The 16826-nt window shown below is 48.4% G+C and overlaps 1 protein-coding gene across 1 annotated transcript in view; it reads right to left on the reverse strand.

The window, feature by feature from the left end:
- emilin1b (elastin microfibril interfacer 1b) overlaps window positions 1–6439 on the reverse strand; it is a 75292-nt gene extending 68853 nt beyond the window's left edge. Inside the window, exons 1-2 of the mRNA XM_080200889.1 lie at window positions 5981–6439; window positions 631–756 (exon numbers count right to left, since the gene is read on the reverse strand). Coding sequence (XP_080057015.1) covers window positions 631–756; window positions 5981–6129 — 275 coding nt within the window. The 5' untranslated portion in view covers window positions 6130–6439. The remainder of the gene's footprint in view (window positions 1–630; window positions 757–5980) is intronic.
- Between the last annotated feature and the right edge of the window lie 10387 nt (window positions 6440–16826).

The following is a 16826-nucleotide window of genomic DNA, read 5'->3' on the forward strand; positions in this document are numbered from 1 at the left end:
CCAATCTAAAGCTTTCTAGTGCACTACCTGAGCCCTCGAGTCTCATCCAGACATAAGCCTCCTTTTTCTTTTTCTTTTCTGTGTGTACTGAAACCAAATACTCACATCACTGTCCGTGTGTACTGAAACCAAATACTCACATCACAGTCCGTGTGTACTGAAGCCAAATACTCACATCACAGTCCGTGTGTACTGAAACCAAATACTCACATCACAGTCCGTGTGTACTGAAACCAAATACTCACATCACTGTCCGTGTGTACTGAAACCAAATACTCACATCACAGTCCGTGTGTACTGAAACCAAATACTCACATCACAGTCCGTGTGTACTGAAACCAAATACTCACATCACTGTCCGTGTGTACTGAAACCAAATACTCACATCACTGTCCGTGTGTACTGAAACCAAATACTCACATCACTGTCCGTGTGTACTGAAACCAAATACTCACATCACTGTCCGTGTGTACTGAAACCAAATACTCACATCACAGTCTGTGTGTACTGAAACCAAATACTCACAACACTGTCCGTGTGTACTGAAACCAAATACTCACATCACAGTCTGTGTGTACTGAAACCAAATACTCACAACACTGTCCGTGTGTACTGAAACCAAATACTTACATCACAGTCCGTGGACACTGCAGCTGTCCCCATCCACAGGGTTGATACTCCGGTTTGACAAACGTTGCGACACCATCCTCTATGACACAGGACACCACCCGAGTCACTACATAGGCACACCAGTTCCTGTTGAATACAGGGAAAGATTAGATCTGGACTCCAGCATCTGGACTTATCATTCTGAATGGTTTGTTTATGAGTTAGTAAAATGTGTGGGGCTGGATTTTGCCTTGAAGGTGGAGATATTTTTGAAGGAGGGTGTGGAGGGTGTTGATGTACAATAATAAAAATCTGATCAATTCTTCAGTGAACATCCTCCACATTGAAACTTCGAGCTGTCGGATTGAACCAGCAGCATTGAGAACCCACCTGTCCTTATTTGGACGGTGAAGATCGCTGAGTCTGTTTTAACCCCACTTGCTGGCAAGTTTGGTGTTAGAACCCTCATATTATCCCAAAGTCAGGGGCCCAAAGCCCACAGAAAAATCCATTTTGTTGTCTTTGATCAATTTAGAAATATTTCTGGAAAAAATGTCCTGCTGGGCAAGTAAAGGAATGTATGAGACGTTAATTTTCAGAAGGTATTGCGTAAACTGCCTCACACATTGCTGCTGATTACATTCTTCCATCTACAAAAGACAACAGGCTTGCTACAAAAAGTCCATTTCAGGTGAGCGATCTTCACTTGGTGCCTCCTTGAGGATAATTGAAGAGGTAGGTTCTGCCACAACTCCTGAAGTTACCAAGTGTCATTGTGGGCTGCTGTTTTTGGCATTGTTCTCAAGCTGCTGCCATCAGTCATCATTGTGAAGCAAACCAACACTGGAGGTGTTGTCATCCTACAAGGCATTTGACAAGGTGCCAAGTAAGAGGCCAGTGCATAAAACAAAAGCTCATGGAATCGGAGGGAGTGTGTAGCATGGACTTAAAACTGGTTGTCACATAGAAAACAGAATTGGAATAAATGGGTCCTTTTCAGAGCAGAAAGATGTAATTAGTGGAGTACAGTAGGGATCAGTTCTTGGTCTGCAATTATTAATGACCTGGAGGACGGAGCAGGTTGTAAGGTTTTCCAGATTTGCTGATGATACAACGTTAGGTGGAAGGGCTTGTTCTGGTGAGTCATAGAGGTTTACAGCATGGAAACAGGCCCTTTGGCCCAACTTGTCCACATCACCCTTTTTTATAAAACCCCTAAGCTAATACCAATTGCCTGCATTTGGCCTATATCCTTCTATACCCATCGTACCCATGTAACTAAATGCTTTTTAAAAGACAAAATTATACCCGCCTCTACTACTGCCTCTGGCAGCTTCTTCCAGACACTCACCACCCTCTGTGTGAAAAAATTGTCCCTCTGGACACTTTTGTATTTCTCCCGTCTCACCTTAAACCTATGCTCTCTAGTTTTAGACTTCCCTACCTTTGAGAAAGGATGTTGACTATCTAGCTGATCTGTGCCCCTCATTATTTTATAGACCTCTATAAGATCACCCTCAGTCTCCTACGCTCCAGAGAAAAATGTCCCAGTCTATCCAGCCTCTCCTTATAACTCAATCCTTAATCCACGAGGATACTGTAATTCTGCAGCAGATTGGGTAACCGGGCAAAAATCTGGCAAATGGAGTTTAATGTGGGGAAGTGTCATACACTTAATGGACAGAGACTGCAGGTGAGTGAAATACAGACAGCTCTGGGTGTTCTTGTGCAGGAATAACAAAAAGGTAACAGGCAGGTTTAACAAGTAGTAAGAAAGCAAATGGCACTTTGGCCTTTATTTCAAAGGAGTGGGAGTTTAAAAACAGGGAGGTTTTATTGCCATTGAGGCCTCACTTGGAATACTGTGTACCGTTCTGGTCCATTGCCTTGGAAAGCGTATTGTCACATTGGAGTCAGTCCAAAGGAGATTCACCAGGCTAATTCCTGGGATGAGAGGGTTGTCCTATCAAGGGAGACTCAGTAGTCTGTGACTGTATTTTTGGGAGTTTGTAAGAGTGTGGGGTGACCTCATTCAATCATATAAGATTCTGAGGGGGCTTGACAGGGTAGATGATGAGATGTTTTCACTAGTGGGAGACTCTCGTACAAGGGCACATTGCTACAGGGTAAAGCGCCAGCCATTTAAAGCAGGTGTGTAGAAATTTCTTCTCACCAGTGCAAGCCCACCAGTACAACTTCACTCCGGCGGGGTTTAGAGTAGCTTTCAACTTTTGGGGAACTAATGGGAGTGTCAGGCAGCAGGGGGTGGTGTCCCTTGGGCATGGGCACCCTCGCAGTACCAGGGATAGAGTGAATGCAAGCAGGCTTTTTCCGCTGAGGCTAGGGGAGAAAAAAACTAAGGACATGGGTTAAGGGTGAAGGGAGAAAAGTTTAAAGGGAATATTAGGGGGGCTTCTTCACACAGACAGTGGTGGGAGTGTGGAATGAGCTGCCAGATGAAGTGGTGAATACGGGCTCACTTTTAACATTTAAGAAAAACTTGGACAGGTACATGGATGAGAGGGGTGTGGAGGGATATGGTCCAGGTGCAGGTCAGTGGGACTAGGCAGAAAAATGGTTCAGCACAGACAAGAAGGGCCAAAAGGCCTGTTTGTGTGCTGTAATTTTCTATGATCTTTGATCTATGTCTGCGTGGGTTTCCTCTGGGTACTCTGGTTTCCTCCCACAGTCCAAAGATAAAGTTTAAAGTTTTATTTATTAGTCACAAGTAGTCTATGATGTGCAAGTTACTTAGATGGGCCATGCTAAATAGCTCCTTAGTGTCAAAGGGATTAGAAGGGGTTACAGTGATAGGGCCTGGGAGGGATAGTAGTCGGTGCAGGCTTGATGAGCCAAATGGCCTCCTTATGCACTGTAGGGATTCTATGATTCTAAGAAGTACTAGGGAAACTAATGGGGCTAAAGGTCGACAAGTTCTCTGGGCTTGATGGGTCACATCCCAGGATATTAAGGGAAGTAGCTACAGAGATAATGGATGCACTGGTTTGTTTTTCCAAAGTGCAATACCTCACACTTGTCTGCGTTAAATTCCATCTGCCATTTTTCAGCCCATTTTTCTAGTTGGTCCAAATTCCTCTGCAAGCTTTGAAAACCTTCCTCACTGTCCACTACACCTCCAATCTTTGTATCATCAGCAAATTTGCTGATCCAATTTACCACATTATCATCCAGACCGTTGATATAGATGACAAACAACAATGGACCCAGCACTGATCCCTGTAGCACACCGCTAGTCACAGGCCTCCACTCAGAGAAGCAATCCTCCACAACCACTCACTGGCTTCTTCCATTGAGCCAGTGTCTAATCCAATTTACTATCTCTCCATGTATACCTAGCGACTGAACCTTCCTAATTAACCTCCCTTGCGGGACCTTGTCAAAGGCCTTACTGAAGTCCATGTAGACAACATCCACCGCCTTCTCTTCATCCACTTTCCTGGTAACCTCCTTGAAAAACTCTAATAGATTGGTTAAACATGACCTACCATGCACAAAGCCATGTTGACTCTCCCGACCCCACTTGGAGTGCTGTGCGCAGTTCTGGTCGCCTCACTATAGGAAAGACGTGGAAGCTATTGAAAGGGTGCAGAGGAGATTTACAAGGATGTTGCCTGGATTGGGAGGCATGCCTTATGAAGATAGGTTGAGGGAGCTGGGACTCTTCTCCCTGGAGAGGCAAAGGTTGAGAGGCGACCTGACAGAGGTTTATAAGATGTTGAGAGGAATAGATAGGGTGGATTCTCGGAGGCTATTTCCCAGGGCTGAAATGGTCGCTACGAGAGGACACAGATTTAAGGTGCAGGGAAGCAAGTACAGAAGTGATGTTAGGGGAAAGTTTTTCACTCAGAGCGTGGTGAGTGAATGGAATCGGCTGCCTTCAGTGGTGGTGGAGGCGAACTCGCTGGGGTCTTTTAAAAGACTTCTGGATGAGTATATGGGATCTGATGGGATTGGGGGTTATAGATAGGTCTATGGCTTAGTAGGTATAGAAGTGATCGGCACAACTAGTGGGCTGAAGGGCTTGTTTGTGCTGTAGTGTTCTATGTTCTATGTTCTAATAAGTCCCTGTCCATCCAAGTATTTGTAGATCCTATCTCTTTGTACTCCTTCCAATAATTTACCTACTACTGAGGTCAAATTTTCCAGCCTATAATTTCCCGGATTACTTTTTGAGCCTTTTTTAAACAATGGAATAACATGACCTATCTATGGGGAGAATGTGCAGACTCCACACAGTTACCTGAAGCTGGAATTGCCCACTGCCACCATGCCACCCCACTGCCACCATGCCACCCCACTGTCACCACGCCACCCCACTGTCACCATGCCACCCCACTGCCACCGTGCCACCCCACTGCCACCGTGCCACCCCACTGCCACTGTGCCACCCCACTGTCATCGTGCCACCCACTGCCACCGTGCCACCCCACTACCACCGTGCCATCCCACTGCCACTGTGCCACCCCACTGCCACCATGCCACCCCACTACCACCGTGCCACCCCACTGCCACTGTGCCACCCCACTGTCATCGTGCCACCCACTGCCACCGTGCCACCCCACTACCACCATGCCACCCCACTACCACCGTGCCACCCCACTGCCACTGTGCCACCCCACTACCACCATGCCACCCCACTGCCACTGTGCCACCCCACTGTCATTGTGCCACCCCACTGCCACCCCACTGTCATCGTGCCATCTATTGTCACTGTGATACCCCACTAGTCTCTAATGATAGTTACCTTTGCCCTTTTGCCTCTGGATTATTAATATTTTTGGAAGTTATTATGCCTTTTATTGTGACGACTGACACAAAGTATCTATTTAATTCTTCTGCTGTTTCCTGGTTCCCCATCATTATTTCCCCAGTCGCGTTCTCTAAGGGGTTTATGTTCACTTTGACCTCTCTCTTTATACATTTAAAGAAGATCTTACTGTTATATATTACTTGCGAGTTTCCCTCATATTTATCTACTTTTTTTATATTTTATTCGTTTTTAAAAGTCTTTTATCACTAATCTTTATCACATTGGATGTTTTATCTTTCAGTTTAAAACTATTCTTGACTTCCTTGGCTATCCAGGATTGATTTATCCCCTTCCTAGATATTTTTTCTTCCTCACTGGGATATATCTTTGTTGTGAGTCATGAACTATTTTCATATTTTCATTCTTTCGTATCTACTGGACCACAGTAATTGGATGCTACCCCATCCCCTCCCCTTCCCTTTCCCATCCCCTCCCCCCGCCCTCCCCCTCCTTCCTCATCCCCTCCCCCTCCCCTCCTTCCCCAACCCCTCCCCCACCCCCTGCCCTCCTTCCCCATCCCTCCCCCCCCCCCCTCCTTACCTGTATCTGCTGGTGGCTCTCACTCCCGCACTGGGCTGTTTGGGATCCCCGGACATGCCGGAATACAGGGGGTATCTCTGGGGGTAATTCACCCCCTCGGCGCAGAGCCAGAGAATCCCCAGAATTTGACAGAAAAGCAGCGGGATCATCCCGAGAGCTCCCGACCCCCCCCCAGTCAAACCTCAATAGGGATTGAGTGTGAATCCAGCCGGGACAGAGTCCAGCTCCAGAGGTAGAAACTTCCCACCACTGCTCCAAATTTGGGAAACTTTCCGCAGATTTTTCATCCACTTTCGGCCTGAATTTTCCTTGTTTCTAGTTCTGAATGTTTCTGCCTCCCTCCGTTTCTCTCTCTCTGTCTATCCCTCTGTCTCTCTGTATCTCTCTCTGTCTGTCTCTCTCTTTCTGTTTATCTCTCTGTCTCTGTGTTTCTCCCTTTGTCCGTCTCTCTCTCTCTCTCTGTCTCTGTCTCTCTCTCTCTCTCTCTCCGTCTCTCTCTCTCTCTCTGTCTATCTCTCTGTGTCTGTCTCTGTCTGTCTATCTCGGTCTGTGTCTGTCTATCTCTCTCTGTCTCTCTCTCTCTTTCTCTCTCTCTCACTCACATCTGGAGCTGGTTAATCTCAGGCTTGGAATGCTAAATGTTATCTCGCTGCCAAAACTCCTTTTTATTCTCGGGAAACCTAAACACTGCCCATAGTTCAGAGATGGGCTGTCCCAGTCAACACAAACTCCCCCCTGCCCATCCCCCTCCTCTCTCCTCACCCCCCTCCTCTGCCACCCCCTTACCCTCTCCCCTGCCCACCCCCTTACCCTCTCTCCTCCCCCCCAGCCCCCTCTCCCCCTTCTCCCTCTCCCCTCCCCCTTACTCCCTCTCCCCTCCCCCCTTACTCCCCCTCCCCTCTCCCCTTACTCCCCCTCCCCTCTCCCCTTACTCCCCCTCCCCTCTCCCCTTACTCCCTCTGCCCTCCCTCTTACTCCCTCTTGTAGGGAATAGATGGGGTTACAGAGATAGGGAGGGGTGTAATGACTGAAGGAGTGTACAGACTCAGGAATGGTTGTAGTGGTTAGTGGAGTTCACAGAAATAGGGAGGGGTATAGGGGCTGGAGGAGATTACAGTGATAGGGAGGGGTGTAGGGACTGGAAGAGGTTACAGAGATAGGAAGGGGTGTAGGGACTGGAGGAGGTTACAGAGATAGGGAGGGGTGTAGGGACTGGAGGAGGTTACAGAGATAGGGAGGGGTGTAGGGGCTGGAGGAGGTTACAGGGATAGGGAGGGGTGTAGGGGCTGGAGGAGGTTGCAGGGATAGGGAGGAGTGTAGGGACTGGAGGAGGTTACAGAGATAGGGAGGGGTGTAGGGACTGGAGGAGGTTACAGAGATAGGGAGGGGTGTAGGAACTGGAGGAGGTTACAGAGATAGGGAGGGTTGTAGGGGCTGGAGGAGGTTACAGGGATAGGGAGGGGTATAGAGACTGGAGGAGGTTACAGAGATAGGGAGGGGTGTAGGGACTGGAGGAGGTTACAGGGATAGGGAGGGGTGTAGGGGCTGGAGGAGGTTACAGGGATAGGGAGGAGTGTAGGGACTGGAGGAGGTTACAGGGATAGGGAGGGGTGTAGGGACTGGAGGAGGTTACAGGGATAGGGAGGGGTGGAGGGAGGGGTGGAGGGACTGGAAGAGGTTACTGGGATAGGGAGGGGTGTAGAGACTGGAGGAGGTTACAGGGATAGGGAGGGGTGGAGGGACTGGAAGAGGTTACAGGGATAGGGAGGGGTGGAGGGACTGGAGGAGGTTACAGGGATAGGGAGGGGTGGAGGGACTGGAGGAGGTTACAGGGATAGGGAGGGGTGGAGGGACTGGAGGAGGTTACAGGGATAGGGAGGGGTGGAGGGACTGGAGGAGGTTACAGGGATAGGGAGGGGTGGAGGGACTGGAGGAGGTTACAGGGATAGGGAGGGGTGGAGGGACTGGAGGAGGTTACAGGGATAGGGAGGGGTGGAGGGACTGGAGGAGGTTACAGGGATAGGGAGGGGTGGAGGGACTGGAGGAGGTTACAGGGATAGGGAGGGGTGGAGGGACTGGAGGAGGTTACAGGGATAGGGAGGGGTGGAGGGACTGGAAGAGGTTACTGGGATAGGGAGGGGTGGAGGGACTGGAGGAGGTTACAGGGATAGGGAGGGGTGGAGGGACTGGAGGAGGTTACTGGGATAGGGAGGGGTGGAGGGACTGGAGGAGGTTACAGGGATAGGGAGCAAGTCCCATGGCAGATTTTGAAGAGGGATGAGAAATTGAATGTATCGGTGCTGTTTGGCTTTGTTATTTCAGTGGGTTCCGTGGCCTCGCTCTGATTTATTTGCAAGGGCTGAAATCCCCTTTGCGATGTACTTTGTTGTGAAACCTTCCCATGCTGCCTTTAACAGAAGCTGATTTAATCTTAGGGGTGAGATTGAGAAAGCCTTAGCTGAATTCTCATCATCACTGCAGCCTTGGCTGATACAATCCTTTCCTGATGAAGAGGTCCCCAGGGATAATTTGTGGAGCTTTAATCTGTGACCAAGAGGAAGAGCAGTCAGTATTTTAAGGACAGATAGCTAACCCAGGCAAGACAGACATCCTGAGAATTAGATCACTCAAACATTAACACAAGCAGCATTCCCAACAAAGACCAGAGCGTGCAGCTCAAAGTTCTTAAATACAAAGCACCAGTGTCTATGTTACTCTACTTCTCCACTGGCCCCGTTACACACTCTCTCTCCCTCCACTTTCCCTGTTACACTCTCTCTTTTCACTGTCTCCGTTGCACTGTCTCACTGCACAATCTCTGTTACTCTCCTTTCCACTGTCCCATTTACTCTCTCGCTCCCTCTCCACTGCCTCTGTTACACTCTCTCCACTGCCCCTATTACACTCTCTCCACTGTCCCTGTCACACTCTCTGCACTGCCCCTGTCACACTCTCTCCACTGCCCCTATTACACTCTCTCCACTGCCCCTGTTACACTCTCTCCACTGCCCCTGTTACACTCTCTGCACTGCCCCTGTCACACTCTCTCCACTGCCCCTGTTACACTCTCTCCACTGCCCCTGTTACACTCTCTCCACTGCCCCTGTTACACTCTCTGCACTGCCCCATTACACTCTCTCCAAAGCCCCTGTTACACTCTCTCCACAGCCCCTGTTACACTCTCTCCACTGCCCCTGTTACACTCTCTCCACAGCCCCTGTTACACTCTCTCCACTGCCCCTGTTACACTCTCTGCACTGCCCCTGTAACACTCTCTCCACTGCCCCTGTTACACTCTCTCCACTGCCCCTGTTACACTCTCTGCACTGCCCCTGTAACACTCTCTCCACTGCCCCTGTTATACTCTCTCCACTGCCCCTGTTACACTCTCTCCACTGCCCCGTTACACTCTCTCCACTGTCCCTGTTATACGCTCTCCACTGCCCCGTTACACGCTCTCCACTGCCCCTGTTACACTCTCTCCACTGTCCCTGTTACACTCTCTCCACTGCCCCTGTTACACTCTCTCCACTGTCCCTGTTACACTCTCTCCACTGCCCCTGTTACACTCTCTCCACTGCCCCTGTTACACTCTCTGCACTGCCCCTGTAACACTCTCTCCACTGCCCCTGTTATACTCTCCCCACTGCCCCTGTTACACCCTCTGCACTGCCCCTGTAACACTCTCTCCACTGCCCCTGTTATACTCTCTCCACTGCCCCTGTTACACTCTCTCCACTGCCCCGTTACACTCTCTCCACTGCCCCGTTACACTCTCTCCACTGTCCCTGTTATACGCTCTCCACTGCCCCGTTACACGCTCTCCACTGCCCCTGTTACACTCTCTCCACTGTCCCTGTTACACTCTCTCCACTGCCCCTGTTACACTCTCTCCACTGTCCCTGTTACACTCTCTCCACTGCCCCTGTTACACTCTCTCCACTGTCCCTGTTACACTCTCTCCACTGCCCCTGTTACACTCTCTCCACTGTCCCTGTTACACTCTCTCCACTGCCCCTGTTACACTCTCTCCACTGCCCCTGTTACACTCTCTCCACTGTCCCTGTTACACTCTCTCCACTGCCCCTGTTACACTCTCTCCACTGCCCCTGTTACACTCTCTCCACTGTCCCTGTTACACTCTCTCCACTGTCCCTGTTACACTCTCTCCACTGCCCCTGTTACACTCTCTCCACTGCCCCTGTTACACTCTCTCCACTGCCCCTGTTACACTCTCTCCACTGCCCCTGTTACACTCTCTCCACTGTCCCTGTTACACTCTCTCCACTGCCCCGTTACACTCTCTCCACTGCCCCTGTTATATGCTCTCCACTGCCCCTGTTACACTCTCTCCACTGCCCCTGTTACACTCTCTGCACTGCCCCTGTTACACTCTCTCCACTGCCCCTGTTACACTCTCTCCACTGCCCCTGTTACACTCTCTCCACTGTCCATGTTACACTCTCTCCACTGCCCCTGTTACACTCTCTCCACTGCCCCTGTTACACTCTCTCCACTGCCCCTGTTATACTCTCTCCACTGTCCATGTTATACTCTCTCCACTGCCCCTGTTATACTCTCTCCACTGTCCATGTTACACTCTCTGCACTGCCCCTGTTACACTCTCTCCACAGTCCATGTTACACTCTCTGCACTGCCCCTGTTACACTCTCTCCACAGTCCATGTTACACTCTCTCCACTGCCCCTGTTACACTCTCTCCACTGCCCCTGTTACACTCTCTCCACAGTCCATGTTACATTCTCTGCACTGCCCCTGTTACACTCTCTCCACTGCCCCTGTTACACTCTCTGCACTGCCCCTGTTACACTCTCTCCACAGTCCATGTTACACTCTCTGCACTGCCCCTGTTACACTCTCTCCACTGCCCCTGTTACACTCTCTCCACTGCCCCTGTTACACTCTCTCCACTGCCCCTGTTACACACTCTCCACTGTCCATGTTACACACTCTCTCTCCAATTTCTCTGTTACACTCTTTCTCCACTGCTAAGTAGTAAGGTGCCCAATCGGAAGATGAGGTGCTGTCCGGTTTGCGTTGGGCTTCACTGGAAGATTGCAGTGGGCCAGGAATGGATATGTGGACAGGAGGGCAAGATGCTAAGTTAAAATGGTAACAGGAAGGTTGGGGTCATGTTTGTGGATTGAGTGAAGGGGTTCCATAAAATAGTCTCCAGTCTGCTCCACTCTTCCTTCACCCCCAACTTCTCATCAGGTTCCCACCTTTCCATGCAATCGCAGAAGGTACCTGCCCCTTTACCTCCCCCTTCAAGGTCCCAAGCATTCCTTAACTACCCCCTGAAATAGCCTGGCAAATCTTTTGGTTCAAGGGTAATTAGGGATGGGTAACAAATGCTGGCCTTGTCAGCGACACCCACATCCCTGGAAGAAATACATTTTAAAAATTGATTGATTCCTCAGTCTCACCCTCTAAGGAATCCGTGTTTACCTTAGCTACTCTTTTTATATAACTGTGAAAGATTTTAAAGTCTGTTTTTATATTTCTTGCTCGTTTTCTCTCATACTCCCAATTTCCTTTCTTGTTAGTCATTCTTTGCTGGATTCTAAAATGTTCCCAATTGTCTGGCCAACCATTAATCTTCACAGCATCGTACAGCTTTTTTTTCAATTTAATACCAACTTTAACTTGCTTATTTTGCCGAAGGTAGTACATTCTTTTCATGGTCTTTCTTTCTTAATGGAATATATCTTTGTTGAGAGTTCTGAGATATCTCCTGTAATGTCTGACACTGTTTCTTTACTGACTTGCCACTAAGCTTTTTTTCCCCAGTCCACTTCAGCCAACTCCATCTTCATTTCCTTGTAATTACCTTTATTGAAGTTTAAGACACGAGTTTCACTCCCACACTTCTCACCCACTTTATATAATCCTTCCCCTCTCCCCAGCCTGGGTCACTACACAAGGCTCAAGACCCATCTCCCATGGTTCATGTGTCCTTTCTTCTGCACAATCTGTACTTCACTCCCTTGAATAAGTCCATTATTCTTGGTTAGACAGCAGCCTCCAACCAAAACAGTTCAGGCCACAAACATCTTCTCAGCAAAAGGACCTGCAAATCTGGAACTCAAACCAGATGTGAGCAGTGGATCAATATAAATTCAGTAAGTGAAAGAGAGAAACCTGAAAATTAGCCAATCTTCAACACCAGTTAGACTCAGCCTGAGGATCAGGGCAAGGTTCAGAGTTCAGAGATGGTTACAATCTGGAGATTAGGGGCAAGTGCAGTTCGGATTGTGGACAGATACATCCTAAAATTATGGAGACACAGAGCTGGGGAATTAAGAGAGGATATAGGCTCCAGAGATCAGATGTGGTTTAGTGGGTAGTTACAGCACAATGAGATATTCTCATCCCCAAATTGTCAAAATAAATAACCTGGATCTGCAATATTTGAGGTTAAAGATAGAGGTATGAAGTAGTGTGAGCTGGAGCCAGGCCAGCCATTGGCTGATGTTGAAAAATTTGAGGGGTAAGTATTGAAAGGTGGGGTTTCCACTCTGTGGTTGCCTCACATTAACATCTGAGAACTACATGTTGGAGCTAATCTGTGTTTGAAGAACAGTTCATTTCATAACAGAAATCTATCCCCAAGAATCCAAACTCCTGTTTCTGCAGAAATCTCCATCTGATCTGAATGCCACATCTGGCTGTGGTCTCCCTGGAACATCATCACCATTCTGAACTCCACATCCAGTGATTTTTGCACACTGATTCTAGAAAATGTTGCAATGTATTCAGAGCTAAAATCCAAGGGAATCTTTGTACATGAATAGACAGAATATGTAGTACCATGTCTCGTTAAGTATTTTGTGGTAATTCATGGTAAGATCCACTTTTGCCTATGAAATACTCTATACAGATGTTTCAACCAGTTTATCTCTCAAAACATGTTTACTCGGGTGCCCTTACTTTGAGACAAAGAACTGGTTCAAAATTAGCTTTATTAAAAATACCCTCAGGTTAAAGAAGCAATTCTTACACAATAAAATAAGTTAACTTTTCCTCAATCTAGGCTGATTGCCTGACGAACAGGTACACTGCCCATTCTGGTGCAGTTGGCTGGACTGTTGGATCCAGTTCACTGAGCTCATATTGACAGATGGACTTAGGGTTTTCTTGGTGTGAAGGTGCTGTGAAGCTTCTTGAGTGTCGTTGGAGCTACAATCAGCCAGGCAAGTGGAGAGTATTCCGTCATACTCCTCACTTGTGCCTTGTAGATAATGCAGTAAAAAGTCTGACAACACCAGGTTTTAGTCCAACCGATTTGGACCGAATGGAGAGTTCTCCATTCACCTGACGAAGAGGGAGTCCCCTCGAAAGCTTGTGAGTTTACTATCAAATAAATCGGTTGGACTAAAACCTGGTGTTGTCAGACTTTTTACTGTGTTTACCCCAGTCCAACGCCGGCATCTCCACATACAAAGAACAACAAAGAACAAAGAACAACCCAGCACGGGAAACAGGCCCTTTGGCCCAACGAGCCCGCGCCGCCGCATCACCCTACACCTATTCTACCCTGCATGTCTACAAATGGAACCCCTAACTTAGCCAGATTCAGGGGAGAATAGTGTCAATTTGGTAAACCAATCAGCCTAAGAGCACATCTTTGGGGTGTGGGAGGAAACCAGAGCGCCCGGAGGAAACCCACGCCACCACAGGGAGAATGCATAAACTCCCACAGACACAGGCCCAAATCCATGTATCTGCACAGCCAGCAGTGCTAGTCACCGAGCTGTTGCGGCGCCCGTCTACCGGTCCAGGATCAAGCACACACACCGACACGAAGTACTAGGCCACTCCCGGAACCTCCAAGAGCAGCCCACGCATGACCCACCGTGTGCATGCCCCTCGTTTGACACGAGGTGGACCTCCACCTGCGGAATAAAAAGACAAAAACGTTAATCTTACAAGCCTGCTTTTCCGGTGTCTCCCGAGGTTCTAACCCTTATTTAATAGCCCCTACCATAACCCTCCATCCTCGTTTCACTCATGTGTCTGTCTAACTGAACCTTAAACGAGTCCAACGTTCCTGCCTCCACCACCCTACTCAGTAGCGCGTTCCATACCCCCACAACTCTCTGCGTAAAGAACCTTCCTCTCACATCCAAATTATACCTCTCCCCCCTCACCCTTAAATCATGACCTCTCGTGTTTGTACCCAGTCTAGGGAGCAGTCTCTCACTATTAACTCTATCTATTCCCTTCAGTATCTTTATATACCTCTATCATGTCCCCCCTCAATCTCCGTCTTTCCAAGGAGAATAGCCCCAGTTTCTCCAACCTTTCCTCGTAACCCAGTCCCCCCATGCCAGGCAACATCCTGGTAAACCTCCTCTGCACCCTTTCCAGAGACTCCACGTCCTTCCGGTAGTAAGGTGACCAGAACTGGACGCAGTACTCCAAATGCGGTCTAACCAACGTTCTGTACAACTGAAGCATTAGACGGCAGCTTTTATACTCTATACCCCTTCCTATAAAGGCTAACATCCCATAAGCCTTCCTAACAACTTCTCCACTTGTGACGCAACCTTCATGGATTTGTGAACCTGCACTCCCAGGTCCCTCTGTACGTCTATACTCCTAATCGGCCTACCTTTTATCACATAGCTCCTCTCTGCATTATTCCTTCCAAAATGCATCACCTCGCATTTGTCAGGATTAAATTCCATCTGCCACCTATCTGCCCACTGCACCAACCTATCTATATCCTGTTGTATCACCTGACAATCCAGTTCAGTACCCGTCAACCCTGCCATCTTGGTGTCATCAGCAAACTTGCTGATCACACCACCTACGCTCTCTTCCAAGTCATTTATGTAGACTACTTGTAGATAATGGACAGACTTTGGGGAGTTGGGAGATGAGTTGTTGCCCAGAGAATTCCAAAATCTAACATGGCCTTAACAGCAACATTCACGTCCCAAAAATGAATAATACAAAAATTGAATGAGCAAGAATAATACTCAGAAAGGTTAATAGAATGCTATCTTTTCAATTTGGAGGACTAGATTATAAGTGAGTATAATTAAGAGGACGTAGCTGAGATATTAAAATAATACTTTGTATCATGCCCAGACTGTGGGGAAAGGGGAGGTAATTCAGACATTTGAAGGCTTTAAAATTGTAAAGGAAGAGGCATTGAATTGGCTGTCTTTATTTAAAGTTGATAAGGCACCAGAACCCAATGAGATGCACACAGGATACTGAGGGAGGTGAGAATGGGAACTGCAGAGGTATTGGCCAGAATTCTTTCAATCTTCCTTAGACTCACAGATGGTGCCATAGAAACTAGAAACAGGAGCAGGCCTATCAGCCCTTCGAGCTGCTCCACCTTTCATTATGATCATGGCTGATCATCAAATTGAATATCCTGATCTCCCCTCTCCCCCGCCATATCCCTTGATCTCTTTAGCCCCTAGAGCTATATCTAATTTCTTCTTGAAATCAGACAATGTTTTGGTCTCAACTATTTTCTGTGGGAGTGAATTCCACACATTCATAAGAACATAAGAAATAGGAGCAGGAGTAGGCCATCTAGCCCTTTGAGCCTGCCCCGCCATTCAATAAGATCATGGCTGATCTGTTGTGGCTCAGTTCCACATTCCCGCCCTCTCCCCATAACCCTTAATCCCCTCTCTTATCAAAAACCCATCAACCCGCGTCTTAAAAATATTTAGCGAGGCAGCCTCCACCACTTCAACGGGCAGAGAATTCCAGAGATTCACCACCCTTTGAGTGAAGAAGTTCCTCCTCAACTCTGTTCTAAACCACCCCCCCTTTATCTTGAGGCTGTGCCCCCTAGTCCTACTGTCCTTTCTGAGCGGGAAGAGTCTCTCCACCTCTATCCTATCCATCCCATTCATCATCTTATACGTCTCAATGAGATCTCCCCTCATTCTTCTAAACTCTAACGAGTACAAGCCTAATCTATTCAGCCTCTCCTCATAGCTCAATCCCCTCAACTCCGGCATCAGCCTAGTAAACCTCCTCTGCACTCCCTCCAAGGCTAAAATATCCTTGCGTAAGTACGGCGACCAAAACTGCACACGGTACTCCAGCTGCGGCCTCACCAATGCCCTATACAGCCGCAGCAAGACCTCCCTACTTTTATATTCAATCCCCCTCGCTATGAAGGCCAGCATCCCATTCGCCTTCCTGACCACCTGCTGCACCTGCAAGCTGGGTTTTTGCGACTCATGCACAAGGACCCCGAGGTCCCTCTGCACCGTCGCCTGCTGCAGTTTTTCTCCACGTAAGTAATAGTCCTTCCTACCATTATTCCTACCAAAGTGGACCACCTCACACTTGCCAACATTAAATTCCATTTGCCATTTCCTGGCCCATTCGCCCAGTCTACCTAGATCCTTCTGTAGACTCTCCACACCCTCCGCACAATTTGCCTTTCCACCAATCTTGGTGTCATCAGCAAATTTCGACACCCTGCACTCGGTTCCCTCCTCCAGATCATCTATATAAATGGTAATTAGCTGAGGCCCCAGCACCGACCCCTGGGGCACCCCACTAGTCACCATCCGCCAATCCGAATAGCACCCATTGACCCCCACTCTCTGCCTCCTATTTGACAACCAATCCTCTATCCACGCTAACACCCTACCCCCAACTCCATGCCCCCTTACCTTCTGCAATAACCTCTTGTGAGGTACCTTGTCAAACGCCTTCTGAAAATCAAGAAAGACCACATCCACCGGCTCTCCTCTATCCACCGCCCTAGACACATCCTCATAGAACTCCAGTAAATTTGTCAGACACAACTTCCCTCATTGTTCCTGTGGAGCAGAGTCGAG

Source organism: Carcharhinus amblyrhynchos, chromosome 12 (genome assembly GCF_965287045.1).
Source record: "Carcharhinus amblyrhynchos chromosome 12, sCarAmb.v2.hapA, whole genome shotgun sequence".
Classification (NCBI taxonomy): Eukaryota; Metazoa; Chordata; class Chondrichthyes; order Carcharhiniformes; family Carcharhinidae; genus Carcharhinus; species Carcharhinus amblyrhynchos.